General features: G+C 46.4%; 1 protein-coding gene across 1 annotated transcript in view; it reads left to right on the plus strand.

Annotated features, from left to right (window-relative positions):
• The window catches only part of CFTR (CF transmembrane conductance regulator), a 240,217-nt gene that overhangs the window by 200,289 nt on the left and 14,806 nt on the right, over positions 1 to 25,122 (plus strand). The window contains exon 24 of the mRNA XM_073573354.1: positions 23,619 to 23,708. Within this exon, the coding sequence (XP_073429455.1) occupies positions 23,619 to 23,708 (90 nt within the window). The remainder of the gene's footprint in view (positions 1 to 23,618; positions 23,709 to 25,122) is intronic.

A 25,122-nucleotide genomic window follows, 5' to 3' on the forward strand; every position in this document is an offset into this window, starting at 1 on the left:
GGGATATATTACCATGAATGGAGGAAAGGAAGATTTACTACAAAACCAAAACTTCTAATGATACCCGTGACCTGCTGGGGTAAGTCACGAAGTCAGCGACTTTGTGCTCCGTAACAACTCTTAACAGTATGGGTGTCTTGAGAACACCAATTTTGTTAGCAATGTAGCAGACAAGGCAGCCCACGACCAGACAGGCCCTTCTGGCATTTGCCTGAATTGCCAGATGGCCAGTCCGGCCTTGCTCTTAATATCTTTGCTAAGGAGAATCCTGTACGCTTTATACAGGACTAGCCGTGTTTGACCAGACTCATGAAAATTCAGTGTTTACCACCCTTTATTAGAAGCATTAGTTTACAATACAAACAATTAGAGACTTCTAAGTGCTGTGTTACTTCCTTATCTTAGACTGCGCTACGGGCAAAGAATTCTCAAGCTTTTGTATGAGACTGGTTAGTTCAGTTTAACTTTTTTAGATTGTGACATAGAAAAGAAAATAGCTCTTTCATTAATTTACTTTTAACATCAGTAGAAAGCAAACACCATTATACAGTTCCTCTTCTCTTCTCTCTGCAGCCAATTTTCTGCAGACACATTTGGCAAATACAATTAGTGGCATACACCTTATTGCTGCTGTATGATATACAGTATATGTATATATATCTATATATAGTTATATACAGTCATGGCCAAAAGTGTTGGCATCCTTGAAATTGTTCCAAAAAATAAAGTATTTTTCCAAGAAAATTATTGCAATTACACAGATTTATTTCCTTTGTGTGTATTGGAGTGACACAAAAAAACTGAAAAAAAAGGCAAATTGGACATAATCTCACGCAAAACCGCAAAAATGGACTGGACAAAATTGTTGGCACCCTTAACTTAATATTTGGTTGTACACCCTTTGGAATAAATAACTGCAATCAATCGCTTCCAATTACCATCAACGAGCTTCTTACTCAACTTTTCATCTGGAATTTTGGACCACTCTTCTTTTGGAAACTCTCTCCACAGGCCACTTCAGAACTCTGGCAGGTCTTGTCAAGGGTGTACCCCTGGACAGTAAATACCGAAAATTTTAAAAAAAAAGACAGATAATTTGTTAATAAGTGAATAAGGTCATAAAGGTTTACTTATACACATAGGAGTTAAAAATCAGCCTTTATGGTCTTTCTTCACAGAGAAAGTAGTGTAGCACAAGTTGCTGAAAATATAATTGTTAGTTATGATAGAAAGGTATCAGAACACACTGAGGCCGGTTCATCAAAGTGTTTATGCAAAAAAACGTGGTGTGAAAGTTTTGTTTTCATGCCAGTTTGAATCAGCTCTGCCAAAATGGTCGGAGCTGGGAAAGAAGGTAGCCATGCTCGCCCCTCCAATTCATGAACAGTGTCGGTGTTTTGTACAGCTGAAATCCTACCGCACTTCCTGACTTGAGTAACATTTCTGGCACAATGCATGCAGGAGCACATCACTCAGAAGATGCGCCAACTCCATTAAGTGGCGTGTGCCTTATAATATATACATGATTTCTCCAGCCAAACTGTGTAGCGTGAGCGTGCACTATGCCAGCCTTGATGAATCTGCCCCTTAGTGGATCAGACTTTGCTGACTCATCAGAGTACTAATTCTGAGTCCTGTATACAGCCAAACCGCTTACAATGGGCATGTAATCACCTGAAATGGACCATGGAGCAGTGGGAAATCTATGTGAATGATACTTTGATATGTACCAACTAGCTAAACATTGTTGCAGACCAAGTAACAGTATTCCCTAATGGCAGTGGCTCTTTCAGCAGGACTATGAGCCATGCCACACTGTGAAAATTGTTTAGAAATAGTTTGAAGAACATGACCATGATCTCTATCAGATCCAGAAACTGTGGGATGTGCTGAAAAAAAAGAACAAACCCACTTTTTAAGCCTTTACAGATCACAGGATTTAAAGGATTGGCTGCAAACATATGGATGCTGATACCACAGAACCTCTCCAGAGGCGTTGTGGAGTTCAGGTCTCGGTGGGTGGGAGCTGTTTTAACATTCTGACACAGAAGACACAATAGCATCCGGAACCTAAAAAACAGTTTTATAGCTGAAAGCTGTGAATATAAAAATGTGCTGCAGATTTTAAATCTACCACATTGATTGGTTTCCATTGGGTTTTCGGCCCAGAGTAAGGCCACGTTCACATGTTCAGTGTTTGGTCAGTATATTTCATCATAAGCCAAGATCAGGAATTGAATAATTGGAGGAAAAGTATAATAGAAACACGTCACCACTTCTGTATTTATCACCCACTCCTGTTTTTAGCTAACAAATACTGATGTGAAATACTGACCAAAAACTGAGCGTGTGAACGTGGCCTAATATGGAGCAGATTTTTCTGCCTACAAAATCTAGGTAGAAAATCCATCCACTGTGTATGCTCTTTGGACACATACCCTAAATGTGTGCATGTGTACATCCACAGTTTGTGGATGAGACTTGTTAAAATACACATGTCCTCAAAGACTTAAGTGGCTAAATTGTCACAGATTTCCAGTGCAGATTCCTCACCTAAAAGAGGCTACAAATAATAGTACCCTATCCACAAGTAATTGTACAAGTAATGTTCGTGTATCAAAATCTGCAGCATACTACTACATACCGTAATCTGCTCAGAATTTTGTCAGCCGCATGTAAGATTTACTTGCTAAAAAAACAGCACATCTGAACATGGCCTAAGAATACCCCTTGTTGACGTCAAGTACGTTATGTTTCTGCAGGATTTAACTTCTAAGTTAGCTGTGTTAATGGGAGGATTATATGAGTTCTCAGCAACACTTCTTATTGTTTGCATATAGCTAGGTATATTTGCTGTCATGAAGTATGAAAAGCTTGTTTTGATTTTTATTTGCAAACACAAAACTTACACAAAAGCATAATGCAACATTCCTATACTGTAGACAGTGTATACAGTATCTTTCCTATTCTTTGTCATTCCCCTGTGCATTTATCTTGTTCAGACACATCATATTCTACCATTGTTACCATTAGGTCACGTTCACACGTTCAGTATTTGGTCAGCATTTTACATCAGTATTTGTAAGCCAAAACCAGGAGTGAGTGATAAATACAGATGCGGTGACGTGTTTCTTTTTATACTTTATTTCCGATTGTTCCACTCCTGGTTTTGGCTTACAAATATTGATATAAAATACTGACCAAATACTGAACGTATGAGCATGTGTCATGCTTTTGGGTCCAATGTTCTAATCTAAACCAACCAAATCATTATTTCCTATGCAGACTTTCTCTTTGACATGCAGTTATTACATGTTGACTATGTGTACAGTGCCTTGAAAAAGTATTCACACCCTGTTAACTGTTCCATATTTTTTCAAGTTATACCCACAAACTTAAATGTATTTTATTTGGCTATGATGTGACATACCAACACAAAGTAGCAAGTGTCTGTGAAGTGTAAAGAAAATGATACATGGTTTTCTAAATATTTTAAAAACATAAATCTGAAAATTATGACTTGCATTTGTATTCAGACCCCTGTATTCTGATAACCCTAAATAAAATCCTGAGTGACCAATTGCCTCAAGAAGTCACATAATTAGCAAATTGAGTTCACATGTGCGTAATTTATTCACAGTATAACTACAGCTGTTGAACATTACAGATCAAACAGCATCAGGAAAATCAAGGAACACATCAGCCAAGTCAGGGATAAAGTTGTGAAAAAGAGTGAACCAGGGTAATAATATAAAAATAGCCCAATCTCTGAACATCTCATGGAGCACTGTTAAATCCATCATCCAGAAATGGAAGGACCAAGGCACAACTGCAAACTTACCAAGACATGGCCGTCCACCTAAACTGACAAGCAAGCAAGAAGAGCACTAATTAGAGAAACAGCCAAGAGGGCCATGGTTAGTCTGGAGGAGCTTGCAGAGATCCACAGCTCAGTTGGGAGAATCTGTCCAATCTGTCAAATCTGGCCTTTATGGAAGAATGGCAACAAGACATTCATTTTTGAAAGCAAACCGTAAGAATTCACATTTGCAATTTACAAAAAGCCATGTAGAGGACACATCTACCACGTGGAAGAAGGTGCTCTGGTCAGATAAGACCAAAATAGAAAGTTTTGGGCTATATACAAAACTCTATATATGGTGGAAAACTAACACTGCAAATCACCTTGAAAACACTATCCCTATCGTCAAACGTGGTGGTGGCAGCATCATGCCGTCTGGATGCTTTTCTTTAGCAGGGACAGGGAAGCTGGTCAGAGGTGATGGGAATATGGATGGAGCTAAGAACAGGGCAATCCTGGGAAAACTTGTTAGAGACTGCAAAAGACTTGAGAATGGAGCATAGGTTCACTTTCCAGCAGGACAACAACTACCAAACATACTGCTACAATGGAATGGTGCGATCAAAGCATATTCATGTAATTGAATGGCCCAGTCAAAGTACAGACCTAAATCCCAATCCCATTTAGAATCTATGGCAAGACTTGAAAATTGCCGGCCACAGATGCCTCCATCTAATCTCACTAAGCTAGAGCTAATTTGCAAAGAAGAAAGGGCAAAAATCTCAGACTTTAGATGTGCAAAGCTGGTAGAGACATACTGCAAAAGATTTGCAGCAGTAATTGCAGCAAAAGGTGGTCCTACAAAGTATTGACTCAGGGGGCTGAATACAAATGCATGTCACAATTTTCAGATTTATATTTGTAAAATATTTAGAAAATCATTAATCATTTGCTTTTATGCCTTTTAAATACTTGCTACTTTGTTTTGGCATATCAATTAAAATGCCAATAAAATGCATTTAAGTTTTTGGGTGTAATGTGAAAAAATGTGAAAATGTTCACATTTTCAAGTCACTGTAAGTACAGTTTTGGCTATTCCAACTGATTAAGCAGATTAGGTTCCCTGATATGTAATACCATTACAGTATGCATTCCAACTATTTATTAGTCGTCGTATAGTTATGATCCTCATCTATGTGGCAGTCGAGCCTGTCTTTGAAACATTAACCAGTTTGATCTAATATCAGATTATTGTCTTGGCAATTTAAGACTAGGTATATATGCATATATATTATGTATTTGGTGTGTATATATATATATATATATATATATATATACACTGCTCAAAAAAATAAAGGGAACACTTAAACAACAGAATATAACTCCAAGTAAATAAAACTTCTGTGAAATCAAACTGTCCACTTAGGAAGCAACACTGATTGACAATCAATTTCACATGCTGTTGTGCATATGGAATAGACAACAGATGGAAATTATTGGCAATTATCAAGACATCCTCAATAAAGGAGTGGTTCTGCAGGTGGAGACCACAGACCACATCTCAGTACCAATGCTTTCTGGCTGATGTTTTGGTCACTTTTGAATGTTGGTTGTGCTTTCACACTCGTAGCATGAGACAGACTCTACAACCCACACAAGTGGTTCAGGTAGTGCAGCTCATCCAGGATGGCACATCAATGCGAGCTGTGGCAGGAAGGTTTGCTGTGTCTGTCAGAGTAGTGTCTAGAGGCTGGAGGCGCTACCAGGAGACGTGGAGGGGGCCGTAGGAGGGCAACAACTCAGCAGCAGGACTGCTGCCTCCGCCTTTGTGCAAAGAGAAACAGGAGGAGCACTGCCAGAGCACTGCAAAATGACCTCCAGCAGGCCACAAATGTGCATGTGTCTGCACAAACGGTTAGAAACCAACTCCATGAGGATGGTCTGAGTGCCCAACGTCCACAGATGGTGGTAGTGCTCACAGCCCAACACTGTGCAGGACGCTTGGCATTTGCCACAGAACACTAGGATAGGCAAATTCGCCACTGGCACCCTGTGCTCTTCACAGATGAAAGCAGGTTCACACTGACCACATGTGACAAAAGTGACAGAGTCTGAAGACGCCGGGGAGAGTGATCTGCTGCCTGCGACATCCTTCAGCATGACCAGTTGTTACCACCACTGGTCACTCTTCCCCCCACGGCTGGTCGCGCCACTGTTAACGCCGGGCCTGCTGCTGCCCTCTCCTCCGTTCCTGTCCTTCGGTCCTGCCGTGCTCCCTGCACTGCTGAAGGCTCCAGGACTCAGCACATGCGCTCTGGCACTCTTGGACGGCGGTCATGCCTCCTCCAAGGTCCTGTAGCTTCTCGGATGCACTGACCCCGGTGGCCACGCCCCCTCCCAGGTCCTTTTATACACTTGGATATCCTGACCCGGAAATCCCAGCAGCCAGTCCGGGTAAGGTGGGGGTTATTTTAACCTGTTTCCTCTTTCCTGTGGTGCCTGGTTATTGTTTAAGCTCCTGCTTCTGTGACCCAGGCCCGTGTCTGTACTCTGTCATGCCTCCTGGTACAAGCTCAGTCCCTGTACTCTGCCTTGTACTCTGTCGTGCCTCCTGGCACAAGCTCAGTCCCTGTACTCTGCCTTGTACTCTGTCGTGCCTCCTGGCACAAGCTCAGTCCCTGTACTCTGCCTTGTACTCTGTCATGCCTCCTGGCACAAGCTCAGTCCCTGTACTCTGCCTTGTACTCCGTCGTGCCTCCTGGCACAAGCTCAGTCCCTGTACTCTGCCTTGTACTCTGTCGTGCCTCCTGGCACAAGCTCAGTCCCTGTACTCTGCCTTGTACTCTGTCGTGCCTCCTGGCACAAGCTCAGTCCCTGTACTCTGCCTTGTACTCTGTTGTACCTCCTGGCACAAGCTCTGTCCTTGTACACTGCCTGGTGCTCTGTTGTGCCTCCTGGCACATGCTCTGCTATACTCCTGTGCTCTTTTCCGTATGTCCGTTCCTAGTGCCCCATTGTTTGTCAGTCTCAGTTACCCTTCTATTCCATGTCTCTCCCGCTATCTGAGCTGTCCCTCTTGGTACCGGCTACCGTGGTATTAGAGATCCGTAGGCCTGTCCCTGACGATCTCTGTATAGGGTCGGTCTTCACTAAGTCGGCTCGCTCTGGGCAATCTGTTCCACGGTCCAGAGGGTCCACTCTTATAGCTCGCCTCACTGAGGCGTTACACCAGTTTGGTAGTGGGTCAGTAATGGTGTGGGGTGGCATTTCTTTCGAGGGCCGCACGGTGTTGGGCTGTGAGCACAACCCCCCATCTGTGGGCGTCGGAAACTCAGACCATCCTCAAGGAGTCGGTTTCTAACCATTTATGCAGACACATGCACATTTGTGGCCTGCTGGAAGTCATTTTGCAGGGCTCTGGCAGTGCTCCTCCTGTTCCTCCTTGCACAAAGGCTGTGGTTGTTCCCCTCCTACGACCCTCTCCACGTCTCCTGGTGTACTGGCCTGTCTCCTGGTAGCGCCTGCAGCCTCTGGCCACTACACTGACAGACACAGCAAACCTTCTTGCCACAGCTCACATTGATGTGCCATCCTGGATGAGCTGCACTACCTGAGCCACTTGTGTGGGTTGTAGAGTCCGTCTCATGCTACCACGAGTGTGAAAGCACAACCAACATTCAAAAGTGACCAAAACATCAGCCAGAAAGCATTGTTGCAGAGATGTGGTCTGTGGTCCCCACCTGCAGAACCACTCCTTTAATGAGGGTATCTGCATAATTGCCAATAATTTCCATCTGTTCTCTATTCCATTTGCACAACAGCATGTGAAATTGATTGTCAAACAGTGTTGCTTCCTAAGTGGACAGTTTGATTTCACAGAAGTTTGATTTACTTGGAGTGAATATATATATGTGGAGAGGTCTGTAATTTTTATTGTAGGTACACTTCAATTGTGAGAGTGGATCTAAAAATAAAAACCAGAAAATCACATTGTATGATTTTTACATAATTAAATTGCATTTTTTTGCATGAAATAACTTTTTGATCACCTACCAACCAGCAAGATTTCTGGCTCTCGCAGACCTATTAGTTTTTCTTTAAGAAGCTCTCCTACTCTGCACTCATTACCTGTATTAATGGCACCTATTTTAACTTTTTGCCTGTATAAATGACACCTATCCACACACTCAATCAATCACACTGCAACTTCTCCACTATGGCCAAGACCAAAGAGCTGTCTAAGGACACCAGGACAAAATTGTAGACCTGCACAAGGCTGGCATGGGCTACAGGACAATAGGCAAGCAGCTTGGTGAGAAGGCAACAACTGTTGACACAATTATTAAAAAATGGATGAAACACAAGATGACTGTTAATCTTCCTCGGTCTGGGGCCCCATGCAAGATCTCATCTCGTGGGGTAAGGATGATTCTGAGAAAGGTCAGGTATCAGCACAGAACTACATGGGAGGACCTGGTCAATGACCTGAAGAGACCTGGGACCACAGTCTCAAACATTACCATTAGTAACACACTATTCAGTCATGGATTAAAATCCTAAAACAAAAAAACTACTTGAAAAAATAATTACAAAAAAATCACATAATATATTCCATTTTATTTAGTTAAATACAGACAAAAACATAAGAGATTTAAAAAGTAATCGACAAGATATAGTAAAAAAAAAAATATAAATATAGAGAGTTGAAGTCCCACAGAATGAGGCATCGGGAATACAGAGAAGCAGAGCCAATAATCTAAATCAATATAAAGTGCAGTGCATATATGCTACCTAATGATATTCGTTTTGATTCCGCTTCCCTGCTGTCCCAGAGACCCATACGGGAGGTATAATCAAAAAATCATCATGGTCACGAGAAAACTTTGTCAGTGAGAAAAATATACAAAGTGCATAGTGCAAATTTCATATCAGAAGTGATTCGACCATTAGGCCACAAAAAATATGCTATATTGACCAGGGTTCATACTGCATGTGCTGGCACTGTGGTGTTTGCAGGTACGCAGGATGCAGTGACGAGTCGAGAGACAATTTGGTGCTTTCTATAATAACGTTTATAAGACTAGAGGGAACTTTCCTCAGTCACGACCTGATCACCAAAAGGGGTAACACGGGTTGCCCTCGTAGGGGCTCTATACAAGCAAACACAAACGGGTAGAACACGACTACTTCCGGTAATAGCCGGTCACTATAGGGCCGCGGTATGGCCGACTACGGGTCCTTAATTATATAGTCAACTTAGCTGTCCAGACGTCCCTCGCCGTTCGGGATGGTGGTCTTTTGGCGTAGTAGTTGCTGGGCCCAGTTGCTGAGGCGTTGACGAAGCCTTCGCGCTCTCCGGCGCGCTGATGACACTGGAGCCCCACAGGCCCCGGCGGAGGCCTTGGATGGATGGGCCGCAGCCCCCGGACTGGGGCAAGTGGCAGCAATGTGTGGTGGCGAATGACTAGCCACCTGCGCAGCTAACGGCTGCGATGGGGAGTCTGCGGTCAGCAGAGGCCCGGCCCCTGCTGCGGACCGGAGCGGGACAGTGGTGGCCGCCAATGGCACGGTACTTGCGGCGGCCACGGGCGAGAGTGGGGCGGCTGCGGGTGGCGGTGAACAGGCCGCAGCCGCGAGTTGTAGCGAGACAGCAGCGGCCGCGGTCGACCGCGGGTAGGCTGCGGGTTGAACTGTGGCTGCTGGCTGGAGCGGGGCAGCAAGTCTCGGATGATCGCCTTGGCACCGTCCCTCTGGAGTCCTCTGTGAGCGTCTTCCCTGGCACTGGTCAGTCGCTCCCACAGTTTCCTGCTGCCTCTGTCCCAGTCTGCTGACTCATCGTCCCGGGAATTCCCCGCCTCCTTTATACTGGTCCCTCCCCCAGCCCATCTGTCTGTCACAACGGTCCTTCCCTGAATTCTGTCCTCCGGGGACAGTTTCCTACAGAACCCAGATGACGACTCCCTTGGTTCCGGCCCAGACACTCAACGGGGGCCGTTCCTCCCACAGCACCGCCACCCCACACTCCAACACGCGTTCCACATGTTGTTTCGTCAGGGACGGCAGAGCCCCCCCCCCACACCACAGAGCACCGCAGCCATTTTCACCCGCAGAGGCACACATCAGAACATCCCCTCATCCCAGTCTGCAGCAATGCGTCATTCTTGCCTCTTCCAGCAGCGACCATGGGACTCTGCTCCACCGCGGCTGGTAAGGTATTATAAGACGCACCCCCATTTTCCCCCAAAATATTTTGGGGAAAAAAGTGCGTTTTATAATCCGAAAACTACATTATTCAGTCTAAAGCCTCATGAAATAGAAGTAATTTTGACGATAACTAAGTCCACAGAGGTGTGTGGTGTTCACTGTTATATGGATTCATTTTATGGAGACCGAGTCCATAGAAATGTTCTGTGTTAACCATAATGTCATAGCAGACTCTTGCTGCTGTATATGAATGTTGTACTTACCTCACTGGCACTAAGACTAAAGACATGCACTGTAACAATTCCTGTAATGAAGACTAGGTCTATAGATATGCCCAGTGTTAGCCACCTTGATGCAATGCAAGCCGTCATTATGTGAGAGTTGGTGATCTATGAGGTCATTAGACAAGCCCCCACTACTGGTAAGGTTGGATTGGATTTGCCATTACACCAATCTCCATTTGGGAGATATACAAGTATTTACAAATAGCACTATTGGTGGGCATCTATATTGCAGGGTTTTCATAGTTTTTAAAATTCTTTGTAAATTGCCAAACCATAGCCTTATAGTTTCTTGATAACGTTGCTGGTGCGGTGAAGCATGTTGGGTGGTTTTTTAGAATTAATTTTATTTGCAGTCAATATCTGTTTCTACCTATTGGCATTAAAACAGGCATGTTCACAATTCACGATTGCTACTATATAATAATAATAATAATTTTATTTGTGCATTCCGCAGCACTTTACAATTTAGCGGGGACATGTACAGACAATAAAACAATACAATGTAACAAATTTCAACAGTTACAGGAGGAGTCAGGGCGCCAATCGCGAGCTTACAATCTATCCAACAAGACAGGAGCAGTTTCATACCTGCTCAAATAATTGATTGTCTAATTTTAGGTGAGACAAGCTCTACTGTTGCCCTAGGCAGTGGTTTCTGTATGTCTGTCTTATCACTATCGACCATTTAAGTTCAGCTTGAGAATAGTTGGATAATTGTCTCCTGTACCATTATCTCAACCAATCTATAGTGTTTATTTACTTTGATTAGTAGAAATTGAAAAGGCAAAGCATACATGTTGTTCAATTTTGACCACTCAGTGGCACCTTAGGTACTACCTCGCAACGCACTCTTTTTATGCAGTATGTTTGTTTCATGCCAACTGCAAAGGTAAAAAGGAATTTTTTACTTAGCTACACCTCGAAGGAACTACTGTGCAACATGGACAGCATGTTATAGAGCAGGACGAGCTGAACAGATTAATAAAGAAGTGTGTAGGAAAAGATTACTTAATCTTTTCCCAGAAACCTATATATCAACTTCTCTATTACATTCCGCTGCAGACGAGATACCATTAAGAATGAGCGAACATGCTCGGCGATACTCGGTTATCACTCTAGTATCATGGTGCTCGGCGAGTAACGGATGATATTCCATGTAAAGGTCGAATCCCCACCCCGCAGTTTTGGCGCCTTTTACACAACCCATAAGCACACGTGGATTGCCTGGGCGTGACTGTAATGCCGATGCCATCCTGGTTGTGGCACTACTGTGATTGACTGGTCGTGTGACATCATCAGGGGTTATAAAAGAACTGCGTTTTTCACCATTGACGTCATTCAAATCTATAAAAAACACAGACAGAAATGCACCAATATGCTCATTTTGCAGCTGTGTTTTTCCTGACAAGATATGCAGAAATGGTGCAGAATTTTTTTCAACGTGTACACATACCCTTATCAGTATTACAGTTGTGTGAAAAAGAGTGTTTGCCCCGTCCTGATTTCCTATTCTTTTGCATGTTTATTACACTTAAATCTTTCAGATCACCAAACTAATTTAAATATTAGACAAAGATAACACACGTAATCACAAAATGCAGTTTTTAAATGAAGGTCTTTATTGTTAAGGGAAAAAGAAATCCAAACCTACAGGACCCTGAGTGATAAAGTGATTGTCCCTTATAACTAATAACTGGTTGGGTCACCCTTAGCAGCAACAGCTGCGCTCAAGTGTTTGCGATAACAGGCAATGAGTCTTTTCCAACACTCTGGAGGGATTTTTACCCACTGATCTTTGCAGAATTATTGTAATTCAGCCACATTGGAGGGTTCCAGAGCATGAACCACCTTTTTAAGGTAATGCCACAGCATCTTATTTGGATTCAGGTCAGGACTTTGTTTAAGACTCTCCAAAGTCTTAATTTTGCTGTTCTTAAGCCATACAGAGGTGGACTTGCTGGTCTGTTTTGGATCATTGTCCTGCTGCATAATCCAAGTGCGCTTCAGTCATGAACAGATGGCCGGACATTCTCCTTCAGGATTTTTTGGTAGACAGCAGAATTCATATTTTTTTTACCACAAGTCTTCCAGGTCCTGTAGCAGCAAAACAGCCCCACCATATTTTACTGTTGGTATGATGTTCCTTTTCTGAAATGTGTTACTTCTTTGCCAGATTTAATAGATTTAATGGGACATACACCTTCCAAAAAGTTCAAAAGTCTTGGGGATCATCAAGATGTTTTCTGGCAAAACTGAGAGGAGACTTTATGTTCTTATTGCTCAGCAGTGGTTTCTCATCTTTGAACTCTGCCATGCAGGCTATTTTTGCCCAGTCTCTTATTTATTGGTGGAACTATGAACAATTACCTTAATTGAGGCAAGTGAGGCCTGCAGTTCTTTGGATGTTGTTGTGGAGTCTTTTGTGACTGCTTAGATGAGTTGTTGCTGTGCTCTTGGGGTAATTTTGTTTAGCCGGCAACTCCTGGGAAGGTTCACCAATGTTCCATGTTTATGTCATTTGTGGATAATGGCTCTCACTGTGGTTTACTGGAGTTCCAAAGATGGAGAAATTGCTTTATAACCTTTTCCAGACTGACAAATCTCAATTACTTTCCAATTTATTACAGAATTCATTTAATTGCAATTGCAGCACGATGTCTAGCTTTTGAGGCTCTTTTGGTCTGCTTCACTTTGTCAGGCAAGTCCTATTTATGTGATTTCTTGATTGAGAACAGGTGTGGCAGTAATCAGGCCTGAGGATGGCTAGGGAATTTGAACTCAGCTTCCCAAAGGTGTGATGAACCACAGTTAATTTATGTTTTTTATGTTTTAAGATGTGGAGGCAATCACTGTTTTCACACAGGGCCCTGTAGGTTTGGATTTTGTTTTCGCTTAATAATAAAGACCTTAATTTAAAAACTACATTTTGTGTATACTTGTGTTGTCTTTGTGGGATAATTAAATTTGTTTGGTGGTCTGAAACATTTAAGTGTGACAAACATGCAAAAGAATAGGAAATCAAGAAGGGAAATTTTCACACAACTGTATATTGCTCACCCATAGACTAATGCGTGGTCTAGAGTACATTTCCTTGGTATATAACCCCCAAAAGTGCACAGCCTTTATGACAATTTGAACAGAATATGTATGAGGCCCTCCTTTATGTCTAATACAGGGTGTATCTATGTCCCTAATTTTTGGCAGTTCTTGCTTCCTTCTTAATTATGGTGCTTGAACCTCTAGGTTCAAGCAACATATTGTAATCCGAATTCTTATATTTATAGTACTTTGAAGAAAGCACTATCATGTAATCCGAATGCTGCTAACTTATTATAGTGCTTTGAAGAAAGCACTATCATGTCATCCGAACGCTGCTAACTTATTATAGTGCTTGAAAAAGCACTATCTTGTAATCCGAACGCTGCTAACTTATTATAGTGCTTTGAAAAAACCAATATATTGTAATACAAACGCTGCTGACTTATTCTTCTTTTTCTGCTTCTTCTTATTATTATTCAGTTGATTTTCCGCAATTAATGCGGCCCGAACTGCTACACGCACAGACTCCGTTGAGGTGTCGTTTCGAAGCCAGCGTCCTCGAGTGGTGTGCTAAGTAATCTTCGTGTCGATCGGATTTGTAGTTTTTGCGCAATTTGCGTTTCAAAAAACATTTTCCTCAATGCATTTCAATGGGAAAATGTTGCACAGAGAAAACATGCCCTGAGGCGATTCAAATGGCAGTTAAGCTCATTGATATGCGCAGGCACACCCAGTTACTATGCCAACGCCTACGAACTTCACATGACCCCAGCAGGACAGAGATTCTGGCAGATAATTTCAGCTCTTAAAGCGAAACCCACAGCACAAATGCAAAACTAGCTTCATCACATGACGCAGGGCCCTGAGAGAGAATGTGCGCCAAAGTGGATTTAGAAGCCCAGTGAGCCAAACTGGCTCTTAAAGGGCTGAAGCGCCAAAGTGATTCTTAAAGGGCCGGCGCACCGAAATGAGTCTTAAAGGGTCGGCGCGCCGAATCGAAAGCTGATTGACCCCAGGCTCCAAATCGGAGGCTGAGCCACCCCGACCTCCAAATCGGAGCTGATCGACCCTGGCCTACAAATCTGAGGCTGAGCCACCCTGGCCTCCAAATCGGACCCAGAGTGGCCCCGCTCACCAAATCGGACCCAGAGTGGCCCCGCCCACCAAATCGGACCCAGAGTGGCCCCGCCCAACAAATCAGACCCAGAGTGGCCCCGCCCACCAAATCAGACCCTGAGGGGCCCCGCCCACCAAATCAGACCCTGAGGGGCCCCGCCCACCAAATCAGACCCTGAGGGGCCCCACCCACAAAATCAGAATCGGACCCTGAGGGGCCCCACCCACAAAATCAGACCCTGAGGGGCCACACCCACAAAATCGGACCCTGAGGGATCCCGGCCACCAATTCAAGCCCTGAGGAGCCCAGGCCACCAAATCGGATCCTGAGGCCAAAGTGGCCCCTGAGAGGCACCCACAGTTAAAACGGATCCTGAGTTGAAACTCTTGCAGGGGCAGCAGGCAAGTCTCTCTTAAAGGGGCAGCCCGCGCACCATTTCAAAGCACTATCTGTACTTCCTTCAGGAAATACACATCTAGTTATAGTGGTTTGAAAAAAACACTATATTGTAATCCGAATGCTGCTAACTTTTTCTTATTATTCAGTTGATTTCCGTAATTATTGCGGCCCGAACCGCTACACGCACAGACTCCGTTGAGGTGTCGTTTCGAAGCCAGCGTCCTCGAGTGGTGTGCTAAGTAATCTTCGTGTCGATCGGATTTGTAGTTTTTGCGCAATTTGCGTTTCAAAAAACATTTTCCTCAATGCATTTCAATGGGAAAATGTTGCACAGAGAAAACATGCCCTGAGGCGATTCAAATGGCAGTTAAGCTCATTGATATGCGCAGGCACACCCAGTTACTATGCCAACGCCTACGAACTTCACATGACCCCAGCAGGACAGAGATTCTGGCAGATAATTTCAGCTCTTAAAGCGAAACCCACAGCACAAATGCAAAACTAGCTTCATCACATTACGCAGGGCCCTGAGAGAGAATGTGCGCCAAAGTGGATTTAGAAGCCCAGTGAGCCAAACTGGCTCTTAAAGGGCTGAAGCGCCAAGGTGATTCTTAAAGGGCCGGCGCACCAAAATGAGTCTTAAAGGGTCGGCGCGCCGAATCGAAAGCTGAGTGACCCCAGGCTCCAAATCGGAGGCTGAGCCACCCCGACCTCCAAATCAGAGCTGATCGACCCTGGCCTACAAATCTGAGGCTGAGCCACCCTGGCCTCCAAATCGGACCCAGAGTGGCCCCGCTCACCAAATCGGACACAGAGTGGCCCCGCCCACCAAATCGGACCCAGAGTGGCCCCGCCCAACAAATCAGACCCAGAGTGGCCCCGCCCACCAAATCAGACCCTGAGGGGCCCCGCCCACCAAATCAGACCCTGAGGGGCCCCGCCCACCAAATCAGACCCTGAGGGGCCCCACCCACAAAATCAGAATCGGACCCTGAGGGGCCCCACCCACAAAATCAGACCCTGAGGGGCCACACCCACAAAATCGGACCCTGAGGGATCCCGGCCACCAATTCAAGCCCTGAGGAGCCCAGGCCACCAAATCGGATCCTGAGGCCAAAGTGGCCCCTGAGAGGCACCCACAGTTAAAACGGATCCTGAGTTGAAACTCTTGCAGGGGCAGCAGGCAAGTCTCTCTTAAAGGGGCAGCCCGCGCACCATTTCAAAGCACTATCTGTACTTCCTTCAGGAAATACATATCTAGTTATAGTGGTTTGAAAAAACCACTATATTGTAATCCGAACGCTGCTAACTTTTTCTTATTATTCAGTTGATTTCCGTAATTATTGCGGCCTGAACCGCTACACGCACAGACTCCGTTGAGGTGTCGTTTCGAAGCCAGCGTCCATGAGTTGTGTGCTAAGTATTTTTCATGTCGATCGGATTTGTAGTTTTTGTGCAATTTGCGTTAGAAATTTTTTTTCCCGTCATTGGAATGCATTGTCTCAATGCTTTTCAATGGGGAAATGTTGCCACAGACAAAACATGCCCTGAGGCGATTCAAATGGCAGTTAAGCTCATTGATATGTGCAGGCACATCCAGTTACTATGCCAACGCCTACGAACTTCACATGACCCTCCCAGGACACAGTTTCTGCCAGATAATATCAACTCTTAAAGCGAAACCCACAGCACAAATGCAAATCTAGCTTCATCACATGACGCATGCCCCTGAGAGAGAATGTGCTCCAAAGTGAATTTAGAAGCCCAGTGAGCCAAACTGGCTCTTAAAGGGCCGACACACCTAAGTGTTTCTTAAAGGACCGGCGCACCGAAATGAGTCTTAAATGGTCGGCGCACCAAATCGAAAGCTGAGTGACCCCAGGCTCCAAATAGGAGGCTGATCGACCCTGGCCTACAAATCGGAGGCTGAGCCACCCTGGCCTACAAATCGGACCCAGAGTGGCCCCGCCCACCAAATCGGACCCTGAGGGGCCCCGCCCACCAAATCAGACGCAGAGTGGCCCCGCCCACCAAATCGGACCCTGAGGGGCCCCACCCACCAAATCAGACTCAGAGTGGCCCCGCTCACCAAATCAGACCCTGAAGGGCCCCGCCCACCAAATCTGACCCTGACAGGCCCCGCCCATCAAGTCAGACCATGAGGGGCCCCACCCACCAAATCGGACCCTGAGGGGCCTGCCCATCAAATCGGACCCAGAGTGACCCCGCCCACCAAATTGGACTCTGAGGGGCCCTGCCCACCAAATCGGACCCTGAGGGGCCCCGCCCAACAAATCAGACCCTGAGGGGCCCCGCCCACCAAATCGGACCCTGAGGGGCCCCGCCCACCAAATCAGACCCAGAATGGCCCCGCCCACCAAATTGGACCCAGAGGGGCTCCGCCCACAAAATCAGACCCTGAGGGGCCCCACCCACAAAATCGGACCCTGAGGGGCCCCGGCCACAAAATCAGACCCTGAGGGGTCCCAACCACAAAATCGGACCCTGAGGGGCCCCAGCCACAAAATCGGACCTTGAGGGGCCCCACACACAAAATCTGACCCTGAGGGGCCCCACCCACAAAATCGGACTCTGAGGGGTCCCAGCCACAAAATCAGACCCTGAGGGGCTCTGGCCACAAAATTGTACCCTGAGGGGCCACACCCACAAAATCGGACCCTGAGGGTCCACACCCACAAAATCGGACCCTGAGGGATCCCGGCCACCAATTCAAGCCCTGAGGAGCCCAGGCCACTGAATCGGATCCTGAGGGGCCCCACCCACCAAATCAGACCCTGAGGCTAAAGTGGCCCCTGAGAGGCACCCACAGTTAAAACAGATCCTGAGCTGAAAGTCTTGCAGGGGCAGCAGGCAAGTCTCTCTTAAAGGGGCAGCCCAGGCACCATTTCAAAGCACTATCTGTACTTCCTTCAGGAAATACACATCTAGTTCTTATTATTATTCAGTTGATTTCCGCAATTAATGCGGCCCGAACCGCTACACGCACAGACTCCTTTGAGGCGTCATTTCGAAGCCAGCATCCACGAGTGGTGTGCTAAGTATTTTTTATGTCAATCGGATTTGTAGTTTTTGCGCAATTTGCATTTGAAATTTTTTTTTCCCGGCATTGGAATGCATTGTCTCAATGCATTTCAAAGGGAAAATTTTGCCATAGGACTACATGGGGCAGTCGTGAGGCGATTCAAATTTGAGAACCAGTTGCGGCAGTTAAGCTCATTGATATGCGCAGGCAGACCCAGTTACTATGCCAACGCCTACGAACTTTACTTTAAAGCGAAACCCAAAGCTCAAATGCAAATCTAGCTTCATCACATGTCACATGCCCCTGAGAGAGAATGTGCGCCAAAGTGGATTTAGAAGCCCAATGCGCCAAACTGGCTCTTAAAGTGCCGACGTGCCAAAGTGATTCTTAAAGGGCTGGCGCACCAAAATGAGTCTTAAAGGGCCGGCACGCCAAATCGAAAGCTGAGTGACCTCAGGCTCCAAATCGGAGGCTGATTGACCCCGGCCTCCAAATCGGAGGCTGAGCCACCCCGGCCTTCAAATCGGAGGCTGATCGACCCTGGCCTCAAAATCGGAGGCTGAGCCACCCTGGCCTCCAAATCGGAGGCTGAGCCACCCCGGCCTCCAAATCGGGGGCTGAGCCACCTAGGCCTCTAAATCAGAGGCTGAGCCACCTCGGCCTCCAAATCGGAGGCTGAGCCACCCCGGCCTCCAAATCAGAGGCTGAGCCACCCCGGTCTCCAAATCAGAGGCTGGTCGACCCCGGCCTCCAAATCAAAGGCTGATTGATCCCGGCCTCCAAATCGGAGGCTGAGCCACCCCGGCCTCCAAATCGGAGGCTGATCGACCCCGCCCACCAAATTGGAACCAGAGTGGCCCCGCCCACCAAATCGGACCCAGAGTGGCCCCGCCCACCAATTCGGACCCAGAGTGGCCCCGCCTACCAAATCAGACACTATGAGGCCCTACCCAACAAATCGGACCTAGAGTGGCCCCGCCCACCAAATTGGACTCTGTGGGGCCCCGCCCACCAAATCGGACCCAGAGTGGACCCGCCCACCAAATTGGACTCTGAGGGGCCCTGCTCACCAAACCGGACCCTGAGGGGCCCTGCCCACCAAATCGGACCCAGAGGGGCCCCGCCCACCAAATTGGACCCAGAGGGGCTCCGCCCACAAAATCAGACCCTAAGGGGCCCCACCCACAAAATCAGAAAATCAGACCCTGAGGGATCCCGTCCACCAATTCAAGCCCTGAGGAGCCCAGGCCACCGAATCGGATCCTGAGGGACCCCACCCACCAAATCAGACCCTGAGGGGTCCCACAGGCCAAAGTGGCTCCTGAGAGGCACCCACAGTTAAAACAGATCCTGAGTTGAAAGTCTTGCGGGGCAGCAGGCAAATCTCTCTTAAAGGGGCAGTCCGGGCAAAATTTCAAAGCACTATCTGTACTTCCTTCAGGAAATACACATCTATTTATTATTCTACTTCTTTGCATTTTCTGCAATTAATGTGGCCCGAACCGCTCGGCGCAGAGACTCCGTTCAGGCGGCGTTTCGAAGCCCTCGGTGGGGACAGGTATGCTATGTATTTTTGGAGTCGATCCGATTTGTAGTTTTTTAAAAAATCGCATTTTAAGCAAAAATTTTCCCATAGGAATTAATTGCGACCTTTCCATGACCCCCAACTGACATTGATTGAAGCCACAGCGCAGGTGCAGTGACCTTACAAAGATGGCAGCTATGCAAATGCAGCTTCCACATATAACCCGTATTAGCTAATAGAAGCTGACAGTTCGCTGATTCAAGGTCTTAAAGGCGCAGTGCGCCAATGGCTTCTGAAAAGCCCCACCCAGTGATGGCTAACTTTGGCACTCCAGCTGTTGTAAAACTACAACTCCCAGCATGCCCTTGCAACCTGCAGCAGTTGAGGCAGAAGTTGAGGCATGCTGGGAGTTGTAGTTCTTCAACAGCTGGAGTGCCAAGGTTCGCCATCACTGCAGTCGGACGCCAAAGTGGCTTTAGAAGCCCAGTGTGTCAAAGTGACCCCTGAGGGGCCCGGAGTGCCAAAGTGGCCCCCGAGGCAAAGTGGCAGCATGTGTCAACATGGCTAAAGTGGCTACCAAGTGGCCAAAGTGGCTACCGAGGTGCCGAATGTGCCAAAGTGGCTACCAAGTGGCCAAAGTGGCTACTGAGGTGCTGAATGTGCCAAAGTGGCTACCAAGAGGCCAAAGTGGCTACAGAGGGGCCGAATGTGCTAAAGTGGCTACCAAGTGGCCAAAGTGGCTACCGAGGTGCCGAATGTGCCAAAGTAGCTACCAAGTGGCTAGAGTGGCTGCCGAGGTGCCGAATGGGCCAAAGTGACTACCAAGTGGCCAACGTGGCTACCAAGTTGCCAAAGTGGCTACAGAGGTGCCGAATGTGGCAAAGTGGTTACCAAGTGGCCAAAGTGGCTGCCGAGGTGCCGAATGGGCCAAAGTGACTACCAAGTGGCCAAAGTCGCTACTGAGGTGCCGCATGTGCCAAAGTGGCTACCAAGTGGACAAAGTGGCTACCAAGGTGCCGAATGTGCCAAAGCTGCTACCAAGTGGCCAAAGTAGCTACCGAGGGGCCGAATGTGCCAAAGTGGCTACCAAGTGGCCAAAGTGGCTACTGAGGTGCCGAATGTGCCAAAGTGGCTGCCAAGTGGCTACCGAGGTGCCGAATGTGCCAAAGTAGCTACCAAGTGGCCAAAGTGGCTGTCGAGGTGCCGAATGGGCCTAAGTGACTACCAAGTGGCCAAAGTGGCTACCAAGTGGCCAAAGTGGCTACAGAGGTGCCGAATGTGCCAAAGTGGCTAGCAAGTGGCCAAAGTGGCTACCGAGGTGCCGAATGTGCCAAAGTGGCTACCAAGTGGCCAAAGTGGCTACCCAGGTGCCAAATGTGCCAAAGTGGCTACCAAGTGGCCAAAGTGGCTACCCAGGTGCCAAATGTGCCAAAGTGGCTACCAAGTGGCCAAAGTGGCTACCAAGTGGCCAAAGTGGCTACCGAGGTGCCAAATGTGCCAAAGTGGCTACCAAGTGGCCAAAGTGGCTACCCAGGTGCCAAATGTGCTAAAGTGGCTACCAAGTGGCCAAAGTGGCTACCAAGGTGCCGAATGTGACAAAGTGGCTACCAAGTGGCCAAAGTTGCTACAGATGTGCCAAATGTTCTAAAGTTTCAACCAAGTGGCCAAAGTGGCTACTGAGGTGCCGAATGTGCCAAAGTGGCTACCAAGTGGCCAAAGTGGCTACCCAGGTGCCGAATGTGCCAAAGTGGCTACCGAGTGGCCAAAGTGGCTACCGAGGTGCTGAATGTGCCAAAGTGGCTACCAAGTGGCCAAAGTGGCTACCGAGGTGCTGAATATGCCAAAGTGGCTACCAAGTGGCCAAAGTGGCTACAGAGGGGCCGAATGTGCCAAAGTGGCTACCAAGTGGCAAAAGTGGCTACCAAGTGGCCAAAGTGGCTACCGAGGTGCCGAATGTGCCAAAGTGGCTACCAAGTGGACAAAGTGGCTACCAAGTGGCTGCCGAGGTGCCGAACGGGCCAAAGTGACTACCAAGTGGCCAAAGTGGCTACAGAGGTGCCGAATGTGGCAAAGTGGCTACCAAGTGGCCAAAAAGGCTACAGAGGTGCCGAATGTAGCAAAGTGGCTACCAAGTGGCCAAAGTGGCTACAGAGGTGCCGAATGTGGCAAAGTGGCTACCAAGTGGCCAAAGTGGCTACTGAGGGGCCGAATGTACCAAAGTGGCTACCAAGTGGCCAAAGTGGCTACCGAGGTGCCGAATGTGCCAAAGTGGCTACCAAGTTGCCAAACTGGCTATTGAGGTGCCGAATGTGCCAAAGTGGCTGCCAAGTGGCTACCGAGGTGCCGAATGTGCCAAAGTAGCTACCAAGTGGCCAAAGTGGCTGTCGAGGTGCCGAATGGGCCTAAGTGACTACCAAGTGGCCAAAGTGGCTACCAAGTGGCCAAAGTGGCTACAGAGGTGCCGAATGTGCCAAAGTGGCTAGCAAGTGGCCAAAGTGGCTACCGAGGTGCCGAATGTGCCAAAGTGGCTACCAAGTGGCCAAAGTGGCTACCCAGGTGCCAAATGTGCCAAAGTGGCTACCAAGTGGCCAAAGTGGCTACCCAGGTGCCAAATGTGCTAAAGTGGCTACCAAGTGGCCAAAGTGGCTACAGAGGTGCCGAATGTGCCAAAGTGGCTACCAAGTGGCTACCGAAGTGCCAAATGTGCCAAAGTGGCTACCAAGTGGCCAAAGTGGCTACCCAGGTGCCAAATGTGCTAAAGTGGCTACCAAGGTGCCGAATGTGACAAAGTGGCTACCAAGTGGCCAAAGTTGCTACAGATGTGCCAAATGTTCTAAAGTTTCAACCAAGTGGCCAAAGTGGCTACTGAGGTGCCGAATGTGCCAAAGTGGCTACCAAGTGGCCAAAGTGGCTACCCAGGTGCCGAATGTGCCAAAGTGGCAACCGAGTGGCCAAAGTGGCTACCCAGGTGCTGAATGTGCCAAAGTGGCTACCAAGTGGCCAAAGTGGCTACAGAGGGGCCGAATGTGCCAAAGTGGCTACCAAGTGGCAAAAGTGGCTACCAAGTGGCCAAAGTGGTTACCGAGGTGCCGAATGTGCCAAAGTGGCTACCAAGTGGCCAAAGTGGCTACAGAGGTGCCGAATGTGCCAAAGTGGCTACCAAGGTGCCGAATGTGCCAAAGTAGCTACCAAGTGGCCAAAGTGGCTACTGAGGTGCCGAATGTGCCAAAGTGGCTATACACAACATTCATATTCTAACTTTACTTTCTTACAGTTGACACCTGATACACTGCTGTCAAGCTGGCAGCACTGTTCAAGCACCATGTATTTCCTTCAGGAAATGCCCATCTAGTTGAAACTTATTTTTTTTAATAAAAATTAAATAAATTTAGGTTTACTTAAATTATATTTTTTAAAATCCTTTTTAAATTTTGCATTATATAAGTCATTATACATTAAAAAATGTTTCTTAACAGTTTTTTCTCCTGTAAAATTCAATTTCTCATCAGTTTGGCATGTTTTATTGTCACTCTTTAAAGTTGAGAAAAAGTGTGACACCTTTATTCTAGAAGAGATTTTGGAGTCAAAGATGTTTCCTGGGGTCTTCCCCATGTTGTTCTTCCATTCAGCACATTTCCCATCCATTTGAACATTTTCACTGTCCCCCAAACCTCTTTGTTGGGCCGGAGAAAAGCTTGGCTTTCCCATTGACTCCCATTACACTCGTTACTCAAAACGGTCATGTGAGTATTAGAAATTGCTCAGTTCGAGTAACGAGATTCTGAGCAATTTAGTGCTCTCTCATCTCTGGATACCACTTAAACATGACAAGGTGAGAAATAAACTCCATAGTTTTTAGGATGGATATAATGGCACAGAAAGTTATTATTGTAGGAAGCCTGTACTTTACATGGGAAATAATAAAAATTCTCTCTATTTTTTTCTAAAAAAAATTACTGATGTGGTGAACTCATTTATTTAAAAAGGAATGAAATAAAAGTGGCTATTTATAATGAAGCAAGTAACAAATATTTTCATTCAACCTCAGGAGGAAACAGAATTTCGTTTTTTTATAAGACGTGTTGGCTCGCCTTCTATTACACCACACAAGGAAGTTCAGTGTTATACAAGCACTGAGAATTCTGCCATCCACTGAAAACTCCAGGCACATAATTCTTACTCATTTATTCTTATCTCCCATACAGAAAGTGTTCATATTTTCTGGGACATTCCGGAAAAACCTTGACCCTTATGGAAAACACAGCGATGAAGAAATCTGGAAAGTGACTGAAGAGGTAAAACAACTGCATTTTTTGCGTGTCAAGGATTACAAAACGACTGGTGCTGACAATGGGCTGTATTGTGAACATCCCGACAATATTGCACAAATAACAAAGGCTGCTTACTGGATGTGTGCTTCCATTTCCTCTTGATGTCAAAGGACTCGATTAAGGGCATTCAAATGTTTCATTGTTAAACACAGATCAGTTGGAGATTTTTCTTACAGTGTTGCCACCTTGTGGTAAGACAGCAGTATTACATGTCTGGAAACAATGTTCTGAGTATATTTTATATAATAATAATAATAATAATAATAATAATCTTTATTTATATAGCGCCAACATATTCCGCAGCGCTTTACAGGTTAACAGTTTCAACGCACAAGTCATAAGTAACAACGTTAACAATACAACAATTAAAGCAAAATAAGACTACCCTGCTTGTGAGAGCTTACAATCTACAATGAGGTGGGGAGATACAAAGTACAGGTGTGTATTTACAGTGGTGTATTTACAATGATGGTCTTGAGGGATGGATGGAGATAGTGAATGGGCTACACACGCACACTTACACATAAAATGACTTTGATTAGTGAATGTGATAGGCCGTTCTAAACCATTGTGTTTTGAGGGAGCGCCTGAAACTATGCAAATTGTGGATAGTCCTAATTTCTTGGGGTAGAGCATTCCAAAGGATTGGAGCAGCGCGGGAGAAGTCTTGGAGTCGGGAGTGGGAGTTACGGATTAGTGCAGAGGTTAGTCGAAAGTCGTTTGCAGAGCGCAGCAGTCGGTTAGGCCAATAGACAGAAATGAGGGAGGAGATGTAGGGGGGGTGCTGCACTGTGGAGATCTTTGTGGGTGAGAAAAAGTACTTTGAATTGGATCCTTTAATGAATGGGCAGCCAATGTAAAGGACTGGCGAAGAGCGGACGCGTCCGAGTACCGATTAGCCAGATGGATGACCCTGGCTGCTGCATTAAGGATAGACTGGAGAGGGGATAGTCGAGTAATGGGGAGGCCAATTAATAGAGCATTGCAGTAGTCAAGGCGGGAGTGGATCAGGGCGACAGTGAGGGTTTTTGTTGTTTCCATGGTGAGAAAAGGGCGGATTCTAGAGATGTTCTTTAGGTGTAAGCGGCAAGAGCGGGCAAGACATTGTATATGGGATGTGAAGGAGAGATTGGTGTGAAACATAACACCCAGACAGCACGCCTGCTGGGGTGTTATTATGGTGCGGTCCACAGAGAGGGAAATATATATGAATACATTGCTAGCTAGGTGCTGTATTTCATGTCCAAGCAGTGAAACACTGACACTGACACTGGCCAAACACTGCTGATAGTCAACTTGTACATACTGTAAGGTAGCGCTTATTGTTAGTGTTGTGGGACACTCACTTGACTGCGATATTGATGCATACAGGAACACT

Source organism: Dendrobates tinctorius, unplaced genomic scaffold (assembly GCF_039654945.1).
Source record: "Dendrobates tinctorius isolate UK_male_01 unplaced genomic scaffold, ASM3965494v1 ptg000035l, whole genome shotgun sequence".
Classification (NCBI taxonomy): Eukaryota; Metazoa; Chordata; class Amphibia; order Anura; family Dendrobatidae; genus Dendrobates; species Dendrobates tinctorius.